The sequence below is a fragment of the Furipterus horrens genome, unplaced genomic scaffold (assembly GCF_987537825.1).
Source record: "Furipterus horrens unplaced genomic scaffold, mFurHor1.1.pri manual_scaffold_4, whole genome shotgun sequence".
NCBI lineage: Eukaryota > Metazoa > Chordata > Mammalia > Chiroptera > Furipteridae > Furipterus > Furipterus horrens.
In genome coordinates, this window is record NW_028327174.1 from 53,540,056 (window position 1) to 53,562,302 (window position 22,247).

Here is a 22,247-nt window from a genome sequence, read left to right on the forward strand (position 1 = left end):
CCTCTGATCTGATTACCTCCAGTGATCACGTAAAATACCAGCTTTAAACTCTTTGCCTTAGTGATAAAACAGCCACTTTGATTCACAACAAGACATTCACAATATAGTATATTGTAAACGTACCTGTCCACAGCCCGGGGCATTGCACACAAACGGTCTGTCGTCTCCCATATTTCATATAGAAGAGCGGAGCTGAGGAGGAGAAGGTAGGGGGCAAAGTTATGTTAAATATGCTGGAGTTTAAAAAAAAAAAGTGCTTCAAAAATATCAAGCCTAGTAACAGGTGTTCCAAGAATGCCATCTATCAAAGCTGTAAACACAGGCTACACTGGGGAGACACATTAGACAGGTGGCATATGATCTATTGCGCCTCAGTTGAAACTTTTAATTAGAAAAATTTAGACCTAAATAGTCAAGGAATTTCAAACCTTTTGCTAGATTTTCCCTCTTTCTGCTACAGTATAAAACATACTTCTCCAGTCTGTTGAATTACAACCAGTGCAGTTCCCTATGTCAATAAATCCAGTGAACGCTCGATGCGGAAGCCATATTTCTGAACTAGGGAAGACCAAAATTTGTCATTTAATTAATTAAGGGATTATAGGAGGGGTGCTCCAATTTACAGGGCTATAATCTGGTTCCCTGGTGTATAAACTAGGAGATGGTTGGCAAGGGCCGTTTATCCCACATTATTGCCAAAGAAAACAAAGCACCCATCCTATTGAGCTACACGGGAAATGATTTTCATTAATAAAAAATAAAAATAAAAAACCTCTCCCCACTGGGAGCCTCCTACTCCCCCCACCAATCGTCTGTGGCAAATGGAGAAATATTGGTGCCCTTCCCCCTCTGATTCTATTTATGGGTAGGTTTTTAAAAGCAGCAATAAAACAAATGTGGACTCTTTGGGGGCTTACTGGGTGAATATGTTCCGGCTGTTTGTGCTGCTCTCGGCCAGAGTTCTTGGGCTGCTCGGTTGCAGCCAACAGATGTGTGCTGCTGCAGGGGATAAAGAAATGGCTCTAAACGCATCACCATCTATCCTCTCTATTTCTCTGAAGAATTTAACAGGGTTTATATTGTTGTTGTTTTTAATTATTGAAGCTAAACTCTTGCAATACTGATGAAAATTCTTTGTCAAAGAACAATAATTCTAATGTGAATGTGTATGGGAAATTTCTCATACCTCTCCTAGAAATAAAAACAGGAGGAGCTGGATAAAAATCAGAAATTAAAAAAAAAAAAGATAAACAAATAGTTTAAAAGGGTGGAAGATAAAGGGAGGGGCACGAAAACCGTTTTTATAGGATAAACCCTTAAAGGACATTTTCAAACATCTTTCTATAAGAGAGAAAGGTATATGAAAAAATGTGAACAAGAGAAGGTGAATGAGAAAGAACTACAATTTGAATGTGCCTAGGAACGCCTTCAGAACTGTAACCAAATTCCACAGTTTTATCTTGGAGATAAACCAAAATGTCAGGTTAACCTTAGTTAGGCCTGTGTTAAAATGTTAAAGGCTAGACTAGATCTGATGATCAGAAAACTATGCTTAAAACTCAGAGGGTAGCTAGATAACATCTCTTAGACTCTTTCTTAAGACTCACTCTGGGGTAGAGTGATCAGTAATTTACACAACGAATCAGTGTTTAAAATTGTGGGGTGCCCGTAAAATAGAAAGAGCTTCTTAGTTACCTTTCAGTGTGATAGGAACAGGGTTTAACTATGAAGAAACCAATGCTGCAGAATTATTGTTGTAATGGAAGAGAGCCTGTATGTACATAGGTGTACACAGATTTATATCACATTTAAACAGGATAAATTGCTTCAATAAATTGTGTTCCTAAGAGAGGCCAGCTCACGCTGATGACTGGATACTGGAAAAAATGAGAGCTTCCTTTATTCTTCTTCATATCGCCCCAGGACAAGGGGGTTTTCTGGTTTAAAATAGGTGTAATTTTTTACCACTTTCTGAAACTATGACATAGTGCAAAAAAATAAATACAAGTAAATAAAAGTAAACAAATGCAAAGAACAAAGCTATTATGACTGAAAACTCAAAGCATTTCTGGAAAAGCAATTTATCTCTGGAAAAATCCTACAACTGCTATGCTGGAGATAATTTCACTTCCTAATCCCAGAACCAGTTTTCCCAATATAATCACAAAATGAGAATTTTATTCCAACAAGGTCCTCCAACATATTTTCAACCAGGAAGTAAACTATAAGGAATAAAGGAGATACAAGAATCAAACAGGATTCCTTATTTTTACCTTGGTTCTGTTATTTGAGGCTAAATTTTTTTCAGATTTTTTTGTTTGTTTGTTTTTACCCAGTGTAGGAAAAGGGTCCTGGCTTAGGAGTGGGGTAGCACTAGCATAGGAAGTGATTAAATACATTCTGAAATAGTTTCCCTCAAATCATAAAATTCAAATTTTAACCTAGTTTTGCATACTCATGTCACCATAAATGCCTTGCAAATTTTATTTAACTGCATCCTTAGGAAATAGATATAAAATCATAATTTTTAAAGCAATGTAAATGGGGGGGAGGCAAACAAGTTAGGAGCGGAGGAAAGCATTAAAATATAACAGAAGCATACATTTTTATGGCTCTTAAATATTGTAACCTGACAGTCACTAACTAGGATTTCCTGCTTCCTTCCCAATTTGATGGCTTTTGTTTGCCATTTTCACCAAAGGGAGATCACAATGGGAGGAAGGAGGCCCTTTTTCTTAACTACCCACAATTATTCTTAAATCATTCCCTCAATCTCTTGCCTCTTTTCTTTTCCATCATTCTTGCTTTTCACTTTAAAATGATTTGTCTCAGGGTGGTTCAGTTGGTTGGAACATCGTCCCAATACGACAGGGTTGTAGGTTCATCTCAGGTCAGGGCACACACAGGAGTCAACCAATGAATCCATGGATGAGTGGAGCAGTGGATGGATGTTTCTCTCTCTCTCCCTTCCTCTCTCTCTAAAATCAATAAACTAAAAAAATAATTAAAATAAAATGATTTGTCTTTCTAAAAAATTAAACATTTAACAATAATGATGATCTATCTCACTACTTAAAAAGCTTTTCCAGCTAACATTTAAAAACAAAAATTTCTCCTTTATCCACAGTCTGCTGCATCGTTACATACAATGAGTTTCATTGGCTTATTTCTCCTTCTTCAAAAAAATATCTAATTATGAGAGGTCAAATTGATTCCTTCTCAAAAACAAAAGCAACACAGAAATGTATAAACAGACTGAGAGGAAAGGTAAAATCTTGAATACTGACGCTGCTGTTCACTAGAATTGAACTAACAGCCCATTTGTTAACTGTACTGTGACAAATAGATCACGTGTCTAGACATGCCATTCATGTTTGTTGTCTGCTTCTTGATCTTCAGGATGAAACTCAAGTATTTTATAGAACTAAGCAATAAATGACAGGCAAGAGAAATATATTTAGAGATATCTACAAGGGGAAGTAAGACGCTTTCAGTGCAGATCTTAGAACAGGAAAACAAGGTTGCATAAAAAGGCTGTCCTATAGGCCAATTCTGCCATGGAAAAGGCTCAGGTACTCAGAATCTGCAGAATGCATAAATGATAAAAATTAGTGTTTACTCAAAGTTTTCTGAATGCTGGGAGGAAATTGAAGAAATTCTAAGATTTAAAGAATGATTTTTTGTTTTTTAGAGAATGATTTTTAATAACTGGGATAATTTCATAAACTCTATGTTACATAGTTTTGTCAAAGTCAGAAGTATAACATAAAATGATCAATGTGCAAATAAATAAATGGATTCTCTATGTATATGTATCTTTTTTTCTTTTTTCTTTCTTTTTAATAAAATGAAGATGGAATCTGTCCTTGGAGTCCAACAAGTCAGTTCTCTGATCTGGTTATAATGTGATTATTTCTTCAGTAACCAACTAATGTTAATAAGATGGCCCAACTTTCCGTAAGGAATAAAAGCCATGTACAAACACACCCAAGTGCCTGTTCTTAGGTTGCTAATAACAAAAAGGAGCTCTTGGCTAGGTACAAAAAATGAGAAAGGCACATGTACCATAAATATCAAAGATTTATGAAAATCTAGATGGGGTTCATACAAGCTATACTTTATTGATTCAAAAACATTACTAAGGAATTACTAAGTACAAGGCAAAGTAGGCATAAAAGTAAAAAGACAATAAGCCTTTGCCAAAAAAGAAAATCACTTGTCTATATCAAAGAAAAATTAAGAGCTGGACAGTAAAGTGTTAAAAAAAAGAAAAGATTTTATTCAGGACTATTGTAACAGGGGAAAAGATACCTCAGTATAGAACTGGGCTCAATTCCAAATACAGCATGGGCAAGTGGGAATTTATAGCTAAGAACCAGGGTGAGGGGTTGGAGGACAGAAAATTACTAAGAAGGGAAGGGGGATTCTGGCTCCACAGACCTAACAGGATTCTTGCTGAGGACAGGCCAGGGTGGTGAGATATCACCTGGTGGATGGTGGAAAATGAAGAACCTGATCAGATAAGAAGGTGGTCAGATATGGGGGGAGGAGTCTTGCTAAAACTGGATTTTACAAGGAAATGCACAGATGGGCCTAAAAGAAGGTTCAGGAGCATCCTAAAATTTGGACAGGCAAAGAATCTTTGTCATCTGGCATGAAAAGTGCCAGGTGAGTGGTAAGAATGATTGCTTAATTTATAAGTTCAATTAGTGGTGATCAGTATCCCTTCGTTATTTTGGCTATTCTTTGTAGTCATTTATCAAATTGTTTTGCTAGCAAAACATACACATAAACAAAAAGAAAGGTTAACAGTCTCGGTAAAAGATCTGATAAGGAAGAAGTGTGAAACTAATACCCACAATTTACTTTTTGGGGCCAAAAGTAAATTTACTCAGTTTGTTTTGTTTTTAAAGATTTTATTTATTTACTTTTAGAGAGAGGGGAAGGGAGGGAGAAAGTGAGGGAGAGAAACATCGATTGGTTGCGTCTTGCTCGCACCCAAATGGGGACCTGGCCACAACCCAGGCATGGGCCCAGACCAGTAATCACACCAGTGATCTTTCAGTTCGCAAACCGGAACTCAATCCACTGAACCACACCACCCAGAGCTACTCAGTTTTAAAATTCATTAATTCATTAATCACTATGTGTGACTATACTCAACAAATTCTATGCTTTCCTTTTTTTTTTCTTTTAAATCCTCAACCAAGGATATGTTTATTGATTTGAGACAGAGAGAAATATCTATCAGTTGCCTCTCATACATGCCCTGACCTAGAAAGGAAGGGCACCTTAATATAAGACTTTTGGGAGTACCAATTGGGAAAATCATTCTAGAAAGCTATCTGGCAATATTTAGATTAAGTGTCTTAAAATGCTTCAAATGAACAAATGAGACAGACAACGTTTCTACCCTCACAGTGCTTATGGTCAAAAAAGAAGAAACAAATACTAAGCCAGTAAACAAACAAAACAACTTCAAATTAATAGCAAATAATTCTATGAAAGAAATGAAGTAGTGATGTATTAATGACTAGAAATGGACTACTTTGTTTCATGAATAAAAAGGAAGTGGCTGCATTATCTGTATCCAAAAGGGAATGGGGCAGAATATAGAGGTCTAGGTTAAACTTCTGGAAGCCTTTTCTTTCATAACTTCAAGTTTTTGCAGAAAGCTGTTGGGACCACAAAACAATTGCTATGCAGGTATTTACGTATTTAAAGTTATACACAGAGAAGACATTTTAAATACATATTACAACTACTTTGTCCCGAACGCACTTTATGTGACTACAGTCAACCAATTCTATGCTTTCCTTTTCTTTTTTTAAAATCCTCATCCGAGGATATGTTTATTGATTTGAGAGTGAGACAGAGAGAGAAACATCTACCAGTTGCCTCCCATACGTGGCCTGACCCAGAAAGGACACCTTAATATGAGACTTTTGAGAGTACAAATTGGGACAATCATTCTAGAAAGCTATCAGGCAATATTTAGATTAAGTGTCCTAAAATGCTTTAAATCCTTTGAACAAATCATTCTTTCAGGACTTTATTCTTAGGCTAAAACCAGAATGAAGCATGGACTATTTACATATTAAAATGTTCATCATAGTTGTATTTATAACAAAAATAAAAAAGATATTAAATGTTTAAGAAGAATGGATAAATTAAGATACTGCCTTGCAACAGACTACATTTAAATTAAGAATGTTTCTGAAAGCTATTTAATGACATGAGAAAATGCTATACATTAAGTGGGGGGGGGGAACAGGATATAAAATTGCATATGCACCATAATTTAAAATCTATAAAAAAGCAAACAAAATAATAAGTATATAAAAAGATGAGGAAATTAACATCAAATGTTAATAATGATTATCTCTGGATAATGGCATTCCAGGTGATTTTATTTTCTTCTTTGTATTTCATTATTTTCCAAAGTCTCTATAGTGATCACAGGCTGCTTTTAATAAATTTAAAAAAATTATAATGTAATCTAATAATAAAAAAGAATGTCGAGCTGTGTAACTTAAAAAAAAAAAAAAGTCCATAAGTCTTTTAAAAGTCCCATTATCTGTTGGACTATTTTAAAGCACTAAACAGTATATTTACAAGTGATACAAAGTTGTTCATTCTCTACTACAAAGTAACAGAAACAACTGACTAAGCTCTTAATGGACTACCCCAAAAAAACATCTTTCTAAACTTACAAACTAATAGCTTCATATAGAAGTAGACATGGTGGGAACGGAAACATATTGATACACAAGGTAAATCAAGCAGTTCAAGATAGTTCCTCCTGTGTTGCCTTCAAGGACCCATTTTCAGAATCCTATGAACGTTCCCTAACAAGTATTACTTGTATTAAACACTTAGAAATTGCTCCAACCATCTATCACAAAGGGAATAAAGAGAGCTGAAACTAAGTTTACCAGGTATTCAATGCCTTTTAGCTCAGCTATAAACAAGCTAAAAAATTTAGAAAGGCATCCAACCAAAGCTCTATGAGCTCCATTACCTTATGATATTAAAAAGGAATTATACACAAACAATTTTCTTCCAAGAACACAACTTTGGATGCCAAGTTTCAGACTCTAAGATAATTTAGTTGCTGCTAAGCAAAGAATACAAACACGGAATCTCTATGCCACAGCAGTCTCAACATTTTATTTGCTGTGGGATACTCAATGCTGCTATGATCTGTATTACATCTAGAAACTGACTTCAGCAAGATTCCAACAAACACGAAAGCTGTCAGCCCATAATGCAGGTTATGTGAACCCAAGAAAACTCATGTTTTACTAGAAGTAGATTATTTAGGAATTGAAATTTGTTTCTAAATTCTGGATTCAGTATCCACTGTATTATTTAGCATAACAACAGTTTAGTATATATTATTTCACTAGTAGGTAAACCAATGGCCCCAAAAGGATTATATAGAAAGCACATATACCACTATAATCTTACACTAATTAGCCTTATTGTTTTATATTACGGTTTTTGTAAAGCACTTTGCTAACTAACAAACTTGGAAACTGAGAAAGTTACAAAAAATAGGCAAAAGATATGTCAAGAGGTTGAGGTTGGCCTGAATCCTAAGTTACCTGTTCTCACACACCCCAAATAAGATATAAAACAGGTAACATATCTTTTTATAACTCCTTAAAGTTGTATAACAACTTGTGTATTGTGTAACTACTGTTGAATCATGTACTTCCAAATGTTTCCATACAACAGGTGTTTCCTGTTATGTTTATTATATAAATGAATGTCTAGAAATATTAATTTGAGGGACCACAAGTTCTTAAAGTATTATTTTTGTCTAAGAAAATTAAATAATGTTCAGTTTTTAAATTAAGTATATTTTATTACAATAATTTTAAAACTCATAATCCAATTATAGTCTCTATCAAGAACTGGCAAACTTCAGCCCATGGGCCAAATCCAGCTGGCCACCTGTTTTTGTATGGCCCACAAGCTAAGAATGGTTTTTACATTTTTAAATGGTTTAAGAGCCCTGACCTGCGTGGCTCAGTTGGTTGAGCATCCTCCCTCAAAGCGAAAGATCACAGGTTTGATTCCTGATCAGGGCACATGACTGAGTTGTGGCCAGGTCACCAGTTGAGGTACCTGCGAGAGACAACCAATTGATGTTTCTCTCACACGTTGATGTTTCTATCTCTTTCTCCCTCCTTTCCCCTCTCCAAAAATAAATAAAAACAATCTTTTAAAAATGGTTAAAGAAATCCAAAGAATATTTTGTGACACGTGAAAGTTATATGAAATTCAAATTTTAGTGTTCATAAAGTTCTATGGGAACACAGTAACTTATTCTCTGCATGTTGTCTATGACTACTTTTGCGCTACAATGGCAGATTTGAGTAGTTAAAACAGGGAATTCTTGCCTACAAAGCCTAACATATTTACTATCTGGTTAATTAATATATCTCAATTATGATAAATGTTAGTGTATATTTTATTAGTAAGGACTTTTATAATGACTAGTCAAGTACTAATTTCTTTTTGACTTTTTAAATTTTAGAAATTAGGTTTTCTTAAAATAAGGTTAATTAAATTAGCTCCATAACTCTCAGTACCGTATTTAGCATATTCACCTGGGCACCTTGTAAACTTACAGATTAATAGGCTTCCTGGATACTCTTGGCTTTGGGGCCCAAGAATCTACATTTTAAAAGCACCTTGAATAGCACCTTTGAGCACTAAAATGGAGAGCTTATATTCTTCTACATGGTAAACAGTTGTATTTTTCAAGTTTGATACTATAGGACAGTTCTCAAAGTGGGCTCCAGGGATCCCTATTGATCTCTGAGACCCTTTCAAAGGGTTCATGGGTATTCAAATCATACATGGGTAAAAGATCTATTTAAAGGGCAAGACAGGCCTATGCATTTTAATGTAATAGAGTATCAAAAGTTCACAGATGTGGTTTCAGATTCTACACAACAGCTAACCTTTAACAAACTATCTCTTTTCAGATTTTGGTGTAGTACCAAAGAACAAAAACTAAGTATCTAAAAAAGAATCTTTTCTTTTCCTGTTACATATCTGTGTGAGCCCTGGGTTTCTTCATATACCAAAACAACATAACGTGACAGACTGAATGCAAATGGATGAGAATCCAGTTGTTTTCTATTAAGCCAGACATTAAAGAGATTTAAAGCTCTTCTCTTAAATTTTTTGGAAGCTATAGTTATTTATGTTGGTATTTTAAAATAAATACATATTTTTTAAATGTCTCCATTTTAATTTCTGATACACTAAATATCACTAGATATAACCAAGATAAACAAAATCTCTTTGGAGTCTTCAATAATTTTTAAGAAGATAAAGGGGTGGGTACCAAGACCAAAGCAGTTTGAGATCCACTGCTTTAAGAAATGCACAAACAGTAGAGTACCCCGGATCGATGAATTAAAGATCAGGTTAAAATTTATTTCTGGATTTGAGGCTCAGACGTGCAGGAACAGCTTTCAAAGAAAGGAGACAGCTTAAATAGAACAAATAGTTTTGTAGTAAATGACTAAAAACAGAAAGGCGTGAGAATAAGGCTGCATCACAGGTTAAGCAACAAACACATGGCCAAAACTTAGAACCTATCTGGAAGCAGCTTCATACACGCAACTTCTTGACTAGAACTATAAGTCTCTCTAGGCTTTTGGAGAATTAAAGGAACTATTTTGAGCTATCCTTGGAAAAGTTAATAAAACAAAAACAAAGAATCAACAACTTGCTTAAGTGACAGCAGGAAACAGAATTAGAAATAAGCAGAGAACATTTTAACTGTGTTTGACTTCAATGTGCATTTAAAGTAGAAAAATTCCTGGAAATTGGTAGGCTGTCAAAATCTAATGTGTTTTGGTTCTCTCTTACTGATTTTCAGATAAAGTATGATCCCTAAAGCAATAAACCAATACCAAGCAACTCTAAAACACTGATCTTTAAGGACAGATTTTAAATCTTCATGGACTTAATTTAATCAGGCTGTGAACAACAAACCTGATGGCCTTCAGTATGAGTTTAGTCCTGGGGAGGAAATAGCCTACAATATCCCACAATGACAATCATGGAGACACTTAGAAATTCTCAAGGAAAAAAAAGCTATTTTCTAACACTGTCCACATACTGGCAACACAGTGGACTATTTGGGATATTCCAATGCTCACTAATGAACTTCCCACAGTCCCAAACAAAAACATGCAAAATATTAGCAAACTACTGCTTGACAGATACCGTGTCACTCCCGAGTCGGACTGCACAGCCATTCTCGGCGGTGCAGATAGACTCTTAAGAAGCTACACCATCGTCTCTCAAGACGGACGGCTGCCGACGACTGCTTGACCAAAACTTAAAAAGAAACAAAAATAAAGAAAATGGTGCTAGAGGAGACATGTTAGTACCAGAATAACCAGAAAAACCATGTTAAATAAAACCAACATGGTGTTACCCAAGTTTGAAAAAGCTTAAACAAACAGTACTGACAAGAAATTTGGTGCCAACATGAATCATTTACAGCAATCATATGCTATATTCGATAAACCATCCTGTTTTTTATACTATAGCCAGGCATGTTCCTGTTTCAAAAAGAATGGTTATGCTCTATTTTTAATCTAAAAAAGATGTAATTTCTCCTGCATGGTGAATTTTAAGCTCAAAATAAAATTTGACTAATTTAGCATATAAATCTCCTTTGTCTACTATGTCAGAAAGAAGCACTATATCAAATATTAGTAAGTAATTCCACTCAAAGAAAGCAAGTTGGGTTTCATGAGAAGGTAAGGCTACGGCAGAACACTGTTCCCACAGGGGCCCAGGCCACAAGCTCAAAAAGTGACTTTTTAAGCTAAATCTTGGGTCCTGTTAGACCTTCATAAATTGATTTTTATTAAGGACAAATGTAATACTGAATAGAAAAGAAAAACTTTTGCACAGTTGGGTTTCAAATCTATGAGAAAATTTAGGATTAAAATCACCCAAAGATAAAAAAAAAAGCTCACAAAGTTCAGTCATGTGTTTTTAATGAGTTTTGTTCTCCTATAAGTGTCCTTATATCCCTCATAATAGTAATGTAGTACTCACCTTTGGTTTAGCTGAAAATCTTTTCTAGATGTCTGCCTACATAGCTTTAGAACTTAAATTTATCTTTGTATAAAACCTTTTCTGAATTGTAACTCTCATCCTTCCTTTCCAAGGAAGTCATAACAGTATATGTTTACTTTGAAACTGAACTGACTTTTGCTTCATTATATACAGGCAGTGAGTATTTCAGATTTTTAAAGTTTCTAAATAAAAGGACAAACAAGCAAGGAAAGGAAACCAAATACTACGATTTAACAGAAAAACAACAACAACAGTTTCAACAGAAAGTGTCTACCAGGGAAATTCTAAAGAGAAAATATGGTAAAATATTTTAAGACATGAAATGATTCAAGGCAAAATATTCATTATTGGTGTTGATTTTTGCTCGAGTTAATATTTCTTATCATTTATGTTCCTTACTTTTTGTTTATCCATTCCCACAGTAGAACCATTTCAATTTTTTCTTTACAGTCTATTTTCCTTCCTGATTCTTCAATAGTAAGTTCCTTGATATGAGCTTCTATTTATGAATGTTTGGACTGGAAAGGACCTTGAGGAGTCACTAAGTCCATCCTTCTATTTTCCAGGAGATTCATAACTGAACAATCTCAGATGGATGAGAAAGTATCAAAAGAAAATGTAAAACATTGCCTAACAGCATGCTATATTATTCCACATGAACATTTACATCCACAATTTGCAATTTTCTAAAACTGAAAGTAAAAATTAAAACCCCAAAAGAGGAAGGTGCTCTAAATATGCATTTATCAGCTAAAATGGCTCAAATATAAAATTCAACTATTAGGTCTAAAATTAACAGAGAGAAGTTGCTGGCTGCCAAAGTAAAGTCTTAGTCCCTAGAGATGTCTTCTGATGCTCTATCTTATTTGTAGGACCATTTCACCTACAGCATATAGTGTGACAAACTTAGACCACCACACTAATAAACTATAATTATAAATGGCAATTATATATGTATGCAGATGTGTTATTTTTTTTACAAGTGGTATAGGTTTTAATTCCAAACAGAAAATAAAAGGTTAGGTCTAAACTGAAGATGTCAATATTATGGGAAGCTACAACACAACTGTTATGTGGACAACAATTTAATTCTTTAATATGTAGCTTAAAATGTTCAGGGAACAGCATTTCTGCCTAATATATTATAGTTTCAAAACCACATTTCATTTGATGACAAAAAGCATGCAATTATAAAGAAACACGCTGTTAATCATTCTACACTCCTAAAAAAAAAAAAAAAAAAAAAAAGGAAGACAGACCAGAAGTCTTGGAATGAGGGAAAAATCATACCTTGAAAAAATAGGGCCCTAGCCAGGTAACTCAGTTGGTTAGAGCATTGTCCAGATATGCCAAGGTTGTGGGTTCCATCTCATCTCTGGTCAGGGCACATACAAGAAGCAACCAATGAATGCATAAATAAGTGGAACAACAAATTGAAGTTTCTTCCTCTGTCTCCCTTTTTCTTTCTAAATAAATAAATAAATGAAGTAATAAAGTGCCTATTTCTTTAAAAAATGGGGAGGGGGAGGTCACGGGAGGTAGAGTCCAGAAATTATAGACTGATGAAATATTGTTTACTAAAATGAATTATTAGCCCTCGCTAGTGTGGGTCAGTCGGTTGTGGAGTGTCATCTATAAATTGAAAGGTTGCAGGTTCTATCCCTAGGCAGCAGGGCACATGCCTGGGTTGCAGGTTTGGTCTCAGGTCCCAGTCAGGGTGCATAAGGGAGGCAACCAATCGATGTTTCTTTCTCATATCAATGTTTATCTCCCTCCCTTCCCCTCTCTAAAATCTATAAAGTGTGCCCTAGCCATTTGGCTCAGTAGGTTGGAGCGCTGTTCCATGAACCAAAAGGCTGCAGGTTCAATTCCTGGTCAGGGCACATGCCTCGGTTGCAGGTTTAATCCCTGGTTGAGGAACATACAGGAGGCAACCAGTTGACGTTTCTCTCTTTCTCCCTTTCTCTAAAAGCAATCAATAAATTTTTCAAAAAATTTTTAAAATAAAATCAATAAGCATGTCCTTCGGTGAGGATAAAAAGAATTTCTTAATGAATTATTAAATAGATGGCTTTAAACAATTAGCAAGTAATGCAGTGATCTATAAACACTAGCATAAGATGGCAAAATAGTAACTAGTATCTAATTACATTTTCTTTTTATGACAGGATCTCTAGCCTAGGACCTCAGGTATATGCATATGTCAGAAACAGAATATATTTAGATTACAACAGGGCACCTCTTAATACTTCATAAGAAATACAGGTTAGATGATCAAACAGTAGGTAGATTCATAAATGAATTTTACCCAAAAGGCTGATTAATAGATTAATATCAACCTAAAGATAGTGTGCTGATGTTATAGCATGGCTTCACCCTTTTTTTTACCAGTGACCTAAACAAAAACAGAGGTGTCATGTTTATCAAATTTATCTATTAATGATACAAAGATAGAAAGAATGCCCAAGAGACTAAATAACGTTATCAACCTAAAACAATAAGTCCAAATTAACAAGATGACAGTAACAGGAATAAAGGTAAAGTTTTCAGTTACATTTAAAAAATTAATTACACAGCCCTGACTGGTGTGGCTTAGTTGGCTGGGCGTCCTCCCACAAAGCAAAAGGTTGCCAGTTCACTTCCCCATAAGGGCGCATGCCTGGGTTGCAGGTTTGTTCTTCATATGAGAGGCAACCCATCGATGTTTCTCTCTCACACCGATGTTTCTCTCCTCCTCTTTCTCCCTCCTCCTCTCCTCATAAAATCTTTAAAAAGTAATTACACAAATTAATGTGATCTTAGCCTTTCACAATAGAGGTACAGAGTACAATAAAAAAAGAGGCCACTCTTTCCTGTACTTTCATTGATCAGATTATACCTGAGATGTTATATTCAGATCTAGATAATAAGTCCTAAAAACTTAGGCCACTAAGTTGATGAGGAACCTGAACTTTATTAAAAATGTCACTTAAGGAATTGCTGAAAGACCTAGGGATATTTATCCCAGTAACAGAAGTCTTAGCAAGACATAACTGTTAATCAATATTTGAAAGGCTACCATGTTGACAAGGAATTAGGTTTATTTATTGTAGCTTCAGATAGGAGAACAAAAGAGCTTCACCACAGTGTAAAGAATGTTCTAAAAGTAAAGCTCCAAAATGGAACAGGGTATCTGTGAAGTGGGGATCTTTTCCTTACAGCATTCGAAAGTTAGAAGACCTTCCCTCAAGTATTCCAAATATGATGACTTTTCACATTTCATGAATATACTTGATCCCAAAAGAAGCCTGTTAGGGTTCAAGAATGAGAAACTTAAAAACGGTTTTCTTTGAAATGTTTCTAAGACTAAGAAATCGAAAACTTTTCATGAACTCTGAAATCAGTATCATTTTCAGAAAAACCAACAACAAAAGAAATTAATGCTTTTTCTTTTTTAATGAATGTTGCATTTATTTTTTTCAAAGAAACATCTGCACCTCAACTTTAGTTTATCAAGGAAAAAGGGACAATTATACGCCAGCCTGCCTACCAGTCTTTAGAAGAGAGCTGTCTTTACTAGACATTTATATGGCAATGCTATTTGCTCCACTCAAAACTTCCCCTTAGGGAGAAGGCTCCTCCTTATCAGAAGAGGATAGGAGGCTGCTGTAACACTGACTCCTTCCTACTGCAGCCTAGGAAAAACTCAGTCTTGACCTGTACAAAACAATATCTTGTGAGAACTTCAGAGCAGATGTGTACAGGCAGAGCTAGGGGCTTTACTTGAGGCAAAGTAGCAGCTCAAGAGTTGGTTGAAAAAACAGTTTTCATTTTGGGTTGAAAGTGGAGAGAGGAAAAAGAAAGGAGATACAGTAAGGATATCCAGGAGGATTTAAAACTCATGATAAACAAAAATGCTTACAAATCACAACACTGAAACTATCATAGGATGTAACCTTTGATGCACAAATTTAAACATGAATACTCTCTAGCTTTCTGCTAACACTAGAGAGAAAAACAAATCCTGCATTTAGCAGCACCCAAGTCAAAGCCAATCACAAATTCTAGGACGAAAGACTAAAACAAGGGACTTTGCTATCTCCTTGGTTATTTTTTGTGTGCTGCTGCCAGGCAAACTGTGAAAATGTCTGAATGTCCAATAGTAATGCTCTGAATGTGAACTATAGGAACCCAATTCAGTAAGTAATGCTAAAGGATCAGTAATTAATTGGTCTCAGGGTGCTGTATGGGTGACTTCCTGGCCAGGAGAAAAAGCTTCAAATGGTTGCTGAAAACCAAAGGTCAATACAAAGCAACATATTCTGTTTCTCTTCACATAATAGCTTTAACAGTATTTCAGACATTATTTTGTTTCTCAAAAGTAAAAGAAGAGAAGGAGTGTAATAATAAAGAAGTTATTAATTGACTGTATTAGTTCATTATTAAATAATTCACGACTATTATACAAAGGGCAAAGGCTTGTCATTTTTCTGTACAGAATTAAGAACTGGTAAGACTGCTTAGTATAGCTGCCAAACTTTTCTTCAGTTTCTTTTCTTACAGACATGTTACATTTCGCAATCATCTCTACTTACCTTACATCCTCCATGTTTAAGTACAAATTGTATTTGATTTCCTCAACCCCTGCCCTAATATATTATGACATATATTTAGCTTCTGAGCCTGGACACAAAGAAACAAATTTTTTTACTTTCCTGAAATATGTGCACATTTTATTTACACCATTTAAATAATATAACGTAAGCTAGCTAAAACTAACTGCAACCACCCATTTAACAACTCTTGAAGAATATGACTGGGTAAAATACATTTAACAAAACAAACCAGTTTAGTATGTTTTTCTGTGCTTAGAACACCTATCAAGACCAATGTCTCTGCAAGAATTATACTATTGCAATTTTTAAAAAATTATAGCAGTTTTTAAACATAGGAATCAAGTGGGCTTGCTGAAAAAACTTTGCACACTCCCAGAAACCTTCACTTATTTATGACACAACCCTCAGAGATACTAAAACACCCCTGTTAAGTGAAAAACAAACTTTTAAAGTTAGGAAAGTAGCAACAAGGGAATCTGGGTTGGAGGTGCCCTGGGTAGTAAACAACCCAGTCAGAGAACATAACAAGCAATTCAGAGCAACATATAAATCCTTATGGGGCTCCAACTTGGACTGCTTACGTCACAGGCCCCCATCCCTGAGTTAGGAAGAGATTAAATGTGGGAAGAGGGAGAGAGGGCAAAAGGAAGTCCGATAAAAGTGATGAAAGTGTTCTATTTTTCACCTTCTCAACCCCCATCCAGCATTCTCACAGGCTGGTCACCAGAATGGGTGCCATATTCATCAAAAGCCCTAAATCAGTATCCCAAGTTCTTCTGATACCTAGATTCACGACCTTTATATATTAGCCGTCTCCTTTTCAAACATCTCCCTTGCACCCCTGGATTCTCCCATACCCTTCTCAAAGTGATGCCTTTTGGCTACTAAGCCCACCCCATTAAGTCTTCCTAAACTCATTCACTTTTTTCCAAAACCTATACTTTTTCTGATACCACGTCCCTGATATTCTTTTTTTAAATTCAACCGAAATACCATGACTCTCATTTCCAATGATTTACTCCACCTGTATTCCCAAACTCAATGCCATGTTTTCACCTACTTATCTCTACCTCTTGCCTAATTACACCCTGCTTCTTCTAATGCCAAGCCCCTAATCCCACTCTTTGAGAAGGCAGTTTAGTAGCCCTCCCCTTTCTCCCACTGCACCCTATTCCATGATCCTTCCGTTAGGCTACACTACACTTCCATTCCCTCAGGATTCAACTCCCCTCTTCTTGCCACGCCCTGTGCCCCCCGGGGCTACTTACCCCCAAGTTCTCCCCACACTTCAGGCCTCTGGCCCCGCCTTCCCCCTCAAGGAAGAAGGCGGGAGGAGGGAGAAGGGGGGCGGCACTCCGTAAGGTAAAGACGATCTCCCATTAGTGCTCATCACCGCCAATCGTAGCTTCATTCTCTCTTATTGGTCAGCGTTAGTCCATGCCCCACCCTCTTCCTCAGACAGGGCCCGGCCACCGCCTCAGCGCCCCCGTCCAACACAGCCTGGGAGGGGAGACCCCAGCCTGGGACACTGGGACTGGTCAGAGTTGAAGGGGAGACTCCTATCACATCATGGACTAGTTAATGTTAATAGGACTCACCCGTTGGTAGCTCCGTCGCCTCCCGCCCGCCCGCGCTCGGTCCCACAATCTGTCTCCAGCTCCTTCTTTCCCCCCCTCAGCGGAGCAGATACTTTCCTCTCGTCCGGCCAGACGCGCTCACCTCTCGCGAGATACTGGGGCGGGGGGGGGGGGGGGTGGAGGAAGTGCGAGATCCGCAGGGCCTGAGTTGGAAGGGGGCCGAGGGGCGGGGCTCCGAGGAAACGTTGGGGCCAGACTTTTAGTGGCAAGGCTGGGGAGTGTGGCTGAGCTAGCACGGGACACATATATTACACGTGTTAGCTTGAGGGATGTTGGGGAAAAGAAAAAGAAGAAAAGGGAATCCTTACAGGTGCCTGTTAACAGTGAATATCCAAAAAGTGATGTATATATTCTAGGGAATGAGATTATTTCAAAGGAGCACACTTTAAAAACGAGACAAAAATTATACCTTAATAAAGCTATTAAAAAGAAAAAAAAGTGGAGGAGAAACCTCAGGTAGGTACACAGGGGATTCAGGGTTCCAAGCAGTCGAGTAGTTGCATTTTCTTCTTTGCACGTAGAGTAGTAGCATCACTGTGGCAATAAATCTCCATCGTGTGTGAGACTAAAGGGGGGAGGGGGAAACTCAACAGCAGGAACTGGCAACTTTTTAAAACGTGTGGATATTGTTTCTACTCGCCTCCAGAATCATCACTTCCTTAATGGCAAAACAGTTTAAAATATCCTTAGCCCTAGAACTGGAGTGAGTGTATTGAAAAAAGGCCCCAGCACAGCGATCCTACCTCATTTAGTCCTATGGCCTTGGCTAAGATGCTTCTCTGAGTCTTCTTTACAGTGGAGTTAGCAGTCCCATTTTACTCTAGGAGTTGTAATGATCAAATGAGATAATATATATGAAACTGCTTGAGAATTAAAAATCACTGTCTTTATTACTCATCAAGTATTTTAACAAATACTTAACAGGACATAGGTGCAAAGCACTCTTCTAGGCTTGGGGAAAAGAGCCTAACAGACCAGGTTCCTGCTCTGGTATAATTTATATTTCAGTGGGGAGGGAGAGACAGTTAATAAGCCAATAAACACAAATATTTCAGTTAGTGGAGAGTGCTTCAGGGTAATGAGACAGGTGATTAGGAGTGGAGAAGCAGTTTTACTCCTGGTATTGAGAGAAGGCCTCTTTGAAGAAGTAACTTTTGAACCTGGAGTTAAACTATAATGAGACAGCCTTGGGAAGATTTTGGGGGAGACATCTAAGGCAAAGACTGTATTAAAATTTTTCTCATATGGGTAAATAGAATAAGGAAGATATATGGAAAGGGTCAGGAAGAGTAAGGGACAGAGAAAATTTGCAATGGAGACAGAAAAGTTGGTGGCTTCAGAAAGTAGTAATACCATGGAAAGGCAAATGGGAAAAATATACAATGTTAATACAAGGGACTAAGAGATGAAGTCTTGCCAGGGAAAAAGCAATCTGTAATGACACATTTATAGTATTTCTCATATTACTATTAAAAACTGTTAACAAAAAAAAATTTCCTGTATGGTTACCAAGATGGTAAATTTTATGTAATTTTTTTTACCACAATTTAAAAAAAAACTTTAAAAAATGTATAATTATAAGGAGAGTTGACTCAAAATATTGCCTATGGAAATCTCTTTTCCGTCAGGTAACTTCCTTCTGCAGTTTTGTGTTACTCAGTTTTCTGAACTTCCTGCCTAGGATCTCATCTATCCTCATAGCACCCTCTGAAAGGTAGAAAGAATCCAGGTGATTTCTCTTTAGGTAGCAAAGGTGACGCCTAAGCATAGGATCATTTATGTTCTTGTGAAGTGAATTGAGAAAAGTTGAGAGAAGTCTTGGCTTTCAATCTACTCGCTCCTAAAATAATTCTTCCTTAAAAGAATACAATTATAGAAGAAGACCCTCAATTTAAATGGGACGTTTGTATATAACAGAGGTAGCATGGGCAAACAGCAGACCCTCCATATCACCCTGCCCAGGCTCTGTAGCTTCAGCGTCATCGCAAGATGTCGATTCAACACGGGAGGAGACAGATACCATGTCACTCCTGAGTCGGACTGCACAGCCATTCTCGGCGGTGCAGATAGACTCTTGGGAAGCTACACCATCGTCTCTCGAGACGGACGGCTGCCGACGAGCATGACAACTCAGAGAGGAAGGGGATTCTAAAATATGTGCTAAAGTAATCGGCTATTACTCTCTCCATATAAAATAAATATAATAACTACTGTTTAGAGATCTTACTATATTCCAGGCAGCATTCTGAGTGTTTTACATGTATTAATTATTTTTTTTCCAAATTTATGTCTCCAACGCATATCTGTCCCATAAATTGCAGTCTAGTATCTCCAACTGCCTACTTACTAAATCCGCTTGGATGTCTAATCAGCATTTCCAACTTACCATGTTCAGATTCTTCCTCTATTCCACATGTGGCAGTTCCCTAGTCTTCCCTAGCTTAGTAAAAGGTACCTCCATTGTCCCAGTTGTATTTTTAAAACTGAGATATAATTTACATAACATAAATTCACCTTTTTAAAGTGTATCATTCAGTGATTTTTAGTATATTCACAAAGTTATGCAACTATCACCAATATCTAATTCCAGAACATATTATCTTCCCCAAAAGAAATCTTATACTCACAAGTAGTCACTCTCCATTTATCTGCCACCAGTTCCTAGGAACCACAAGTTTACTTTCTGTCTCTGTGAATTTGCCTGTTATAGACATTTTATATAAGTGGAATCATAAACATGTGGCCTTTGTGTCTGGGTTCTCTGATTTAACATAATGTTTTCAAGGTTCATTAATTTTGTAGTATGTATCAATAATTTATTCCTTTCATGGTGGAACAATGTTCCATTGGATGGATATACCAATTTTTGTTTATCCATTCATCAGTGGATGGACATTTGGGTTGTTCCCACTTTTGGGCTATTATGAATAATGTTGCTTTAAACATCCGTGTCAAGTTTTTAAGTAGACATTGTTTTCAATTCTCATGATATATACTGAAGAATGGAGTTGCTGAGTCATATGGTAAGTCTATGTTTAACTTCTTGAGAAACTGCCAAACTGTTTTTCAAAGCAGCTGCATTATGTTACATAGCAATGTATAGAGGTTCAAATTTCTCCACATCCTCACACCAACACTTTTATTGTTCATCTTCTGATTTTAGCCATCCTACTGGGTATAAAGTGGTATCTTAGCAGTTTTAATTTACATTTCCCACCAAGAGGGCACAAGGATTCTCTTTTTTTCCACATCTTTGGCAACATTTGTTCATGAGATAATTTTTTCTTTTTTTTTTCAATTAAAGTTGACATTCATGAGGTAATTTTTTATATATGGCATGAGGTAGGGGTCCAAGTTCATTCTTTTGCACGTAGATACCCAGTTGTCTGAACACCATTTGTTAAAAAGACTATTCTTTCCCCCATTGAATTGTCATGGTACCTTATAAAATATTAATTGACCTTAAATATTTGGACTTATTTCTGGAGTCTCAATTCTATTCCATTGTTCTATATGTCTATTCTTATGCCAGTATCAAAAAGGCTTGACAACTGTAGCTCTGTATTAAGTTTTGAAATCAGGAAGTGTGAGTACTCCAACTTTGTTCTTCTTTTTTATGATTGCTTTAGATATTCTGGGTCTCTTGCATTTCCATATGAATTTCAGAATTAGCGTCAGTTTCTTTAGAAGAGCCAGCTAGGATTTTGTGGACAAAAAAAAAAAGGGGGGTGGGGGGCACGTGCTGACCTGACAAGCTCAGGGAAGGCCTGCATGCAGCCTTGCAAACTCAGATACCAAAAGTGACCACAAAATATGGGCTGAAGTTAAAATCTATTAACTAAAAGCAATTTATGTCCTGTAGTCAGGTCCTAGGCTGGAATCTTCCCTCACAAAAGTCAATCTTTACCTTAATTAAGCCTGTCTATTGTCTTTTTGCACCAAATAACTTGCCTGTGGAATGCCAAGGTAACTTCCCTTTTTCTAGACCCCTCCCTCATCCCTTCACAACAACCACACCAGAGCAGAGACCACAAATCACCTAATTGTTATTATTATTGTGTTGTGTTAATTATTGACTGTTCTGTAACCACCTGTGTAAAAGAAGTTATGTGCCTATCATTTTACTTTTTATCCAATCCCAGTTGTTTCCTGCCACTTTGTTTTCTCCCATCTTCCTAATCTATTACCAATGGATTTCAAGTGACCCCCATATGCCTGCTCCTTTGATTGTAATGTATAACATAAGGTGCAAAACTGACATTTTTCTGGAGCATTTTCTCAAGGTTTTGCTTTCCAGCAATTATCATCGATTTCGCTTAAATAAACTCACAAAAATTTCTCTACAAGTTTGAATGTTTCTTACATTGACAATTTTGATAAAAATTGCACTGTGTATCAATTTGGGGAGTATTGCCATCTTAATAATGTTAAGTCTTTAAATCCATGTGTAAGGGGTACCTTTCCATTTATTTAGGTCTTCCTAATTTCTTTGAACTATGTTTTATAGTTTTCACTTATTTTGTCAAATTTACTCATAATGTTACAGAACCCCATGGGCTGCTCCAATTGAAAACAAACCCACGGGCTCTTTAATTAGGGGTCTGATTGCCCGCCGCCAAAATTACAACTCTGAATATTATACTTGAGTGAAAAGAAAAATTGTTTATTTAACAGTTACACATATCCTTGCCTCCCCTCTACCAAACCTAACCAGTTTTGGGGGGGGGGGGTCAGAAACACTGTTTCCCTACTTCCTAGGCACAGTTCAGCTTTACCAGCAGCTGCCAATCATTCAATCTGATTGGCGAGGTCCTTTCTATGCTGTGGTGTCCTCCAGCTCTCAATGCAGGACCACCTGGATTCTCAGCCTCCTTGCGAACTGTCTTTCTGTAAA

General features: G+C 36.6%; 1 protein-coding gene across 1 annotated transcript in view; it reads right to left on the bottom strand.

Moving 5' to 3' along the window:
- ATF7 (activating transcription factor 7) overlaps positions 1-17,295 on the bottom strand; it is a 100,052-nt gene extending 82,757 nt beyond the window's left edge. Inside the window, exons 1-2 of the mRNA XM_090273292.1 lie at positions 16,985-17,295; positions 124-192 (exon numbers count right to left, since the gene is read on the bottom strand). Of these exons, the coding sequence (XP_090129418.1) occupies positions 124-171 (48 nt within the window). The 5' untranslated portion in view covers positions 172-192; positions 16,985-17,295. The remainder of the gene's footprint in view (positions 1-123; positions 193-16,984) is intronic.
- Between the last annotated feature and the right edge of the window lie 4,952 nt (positions 17,296-22,247).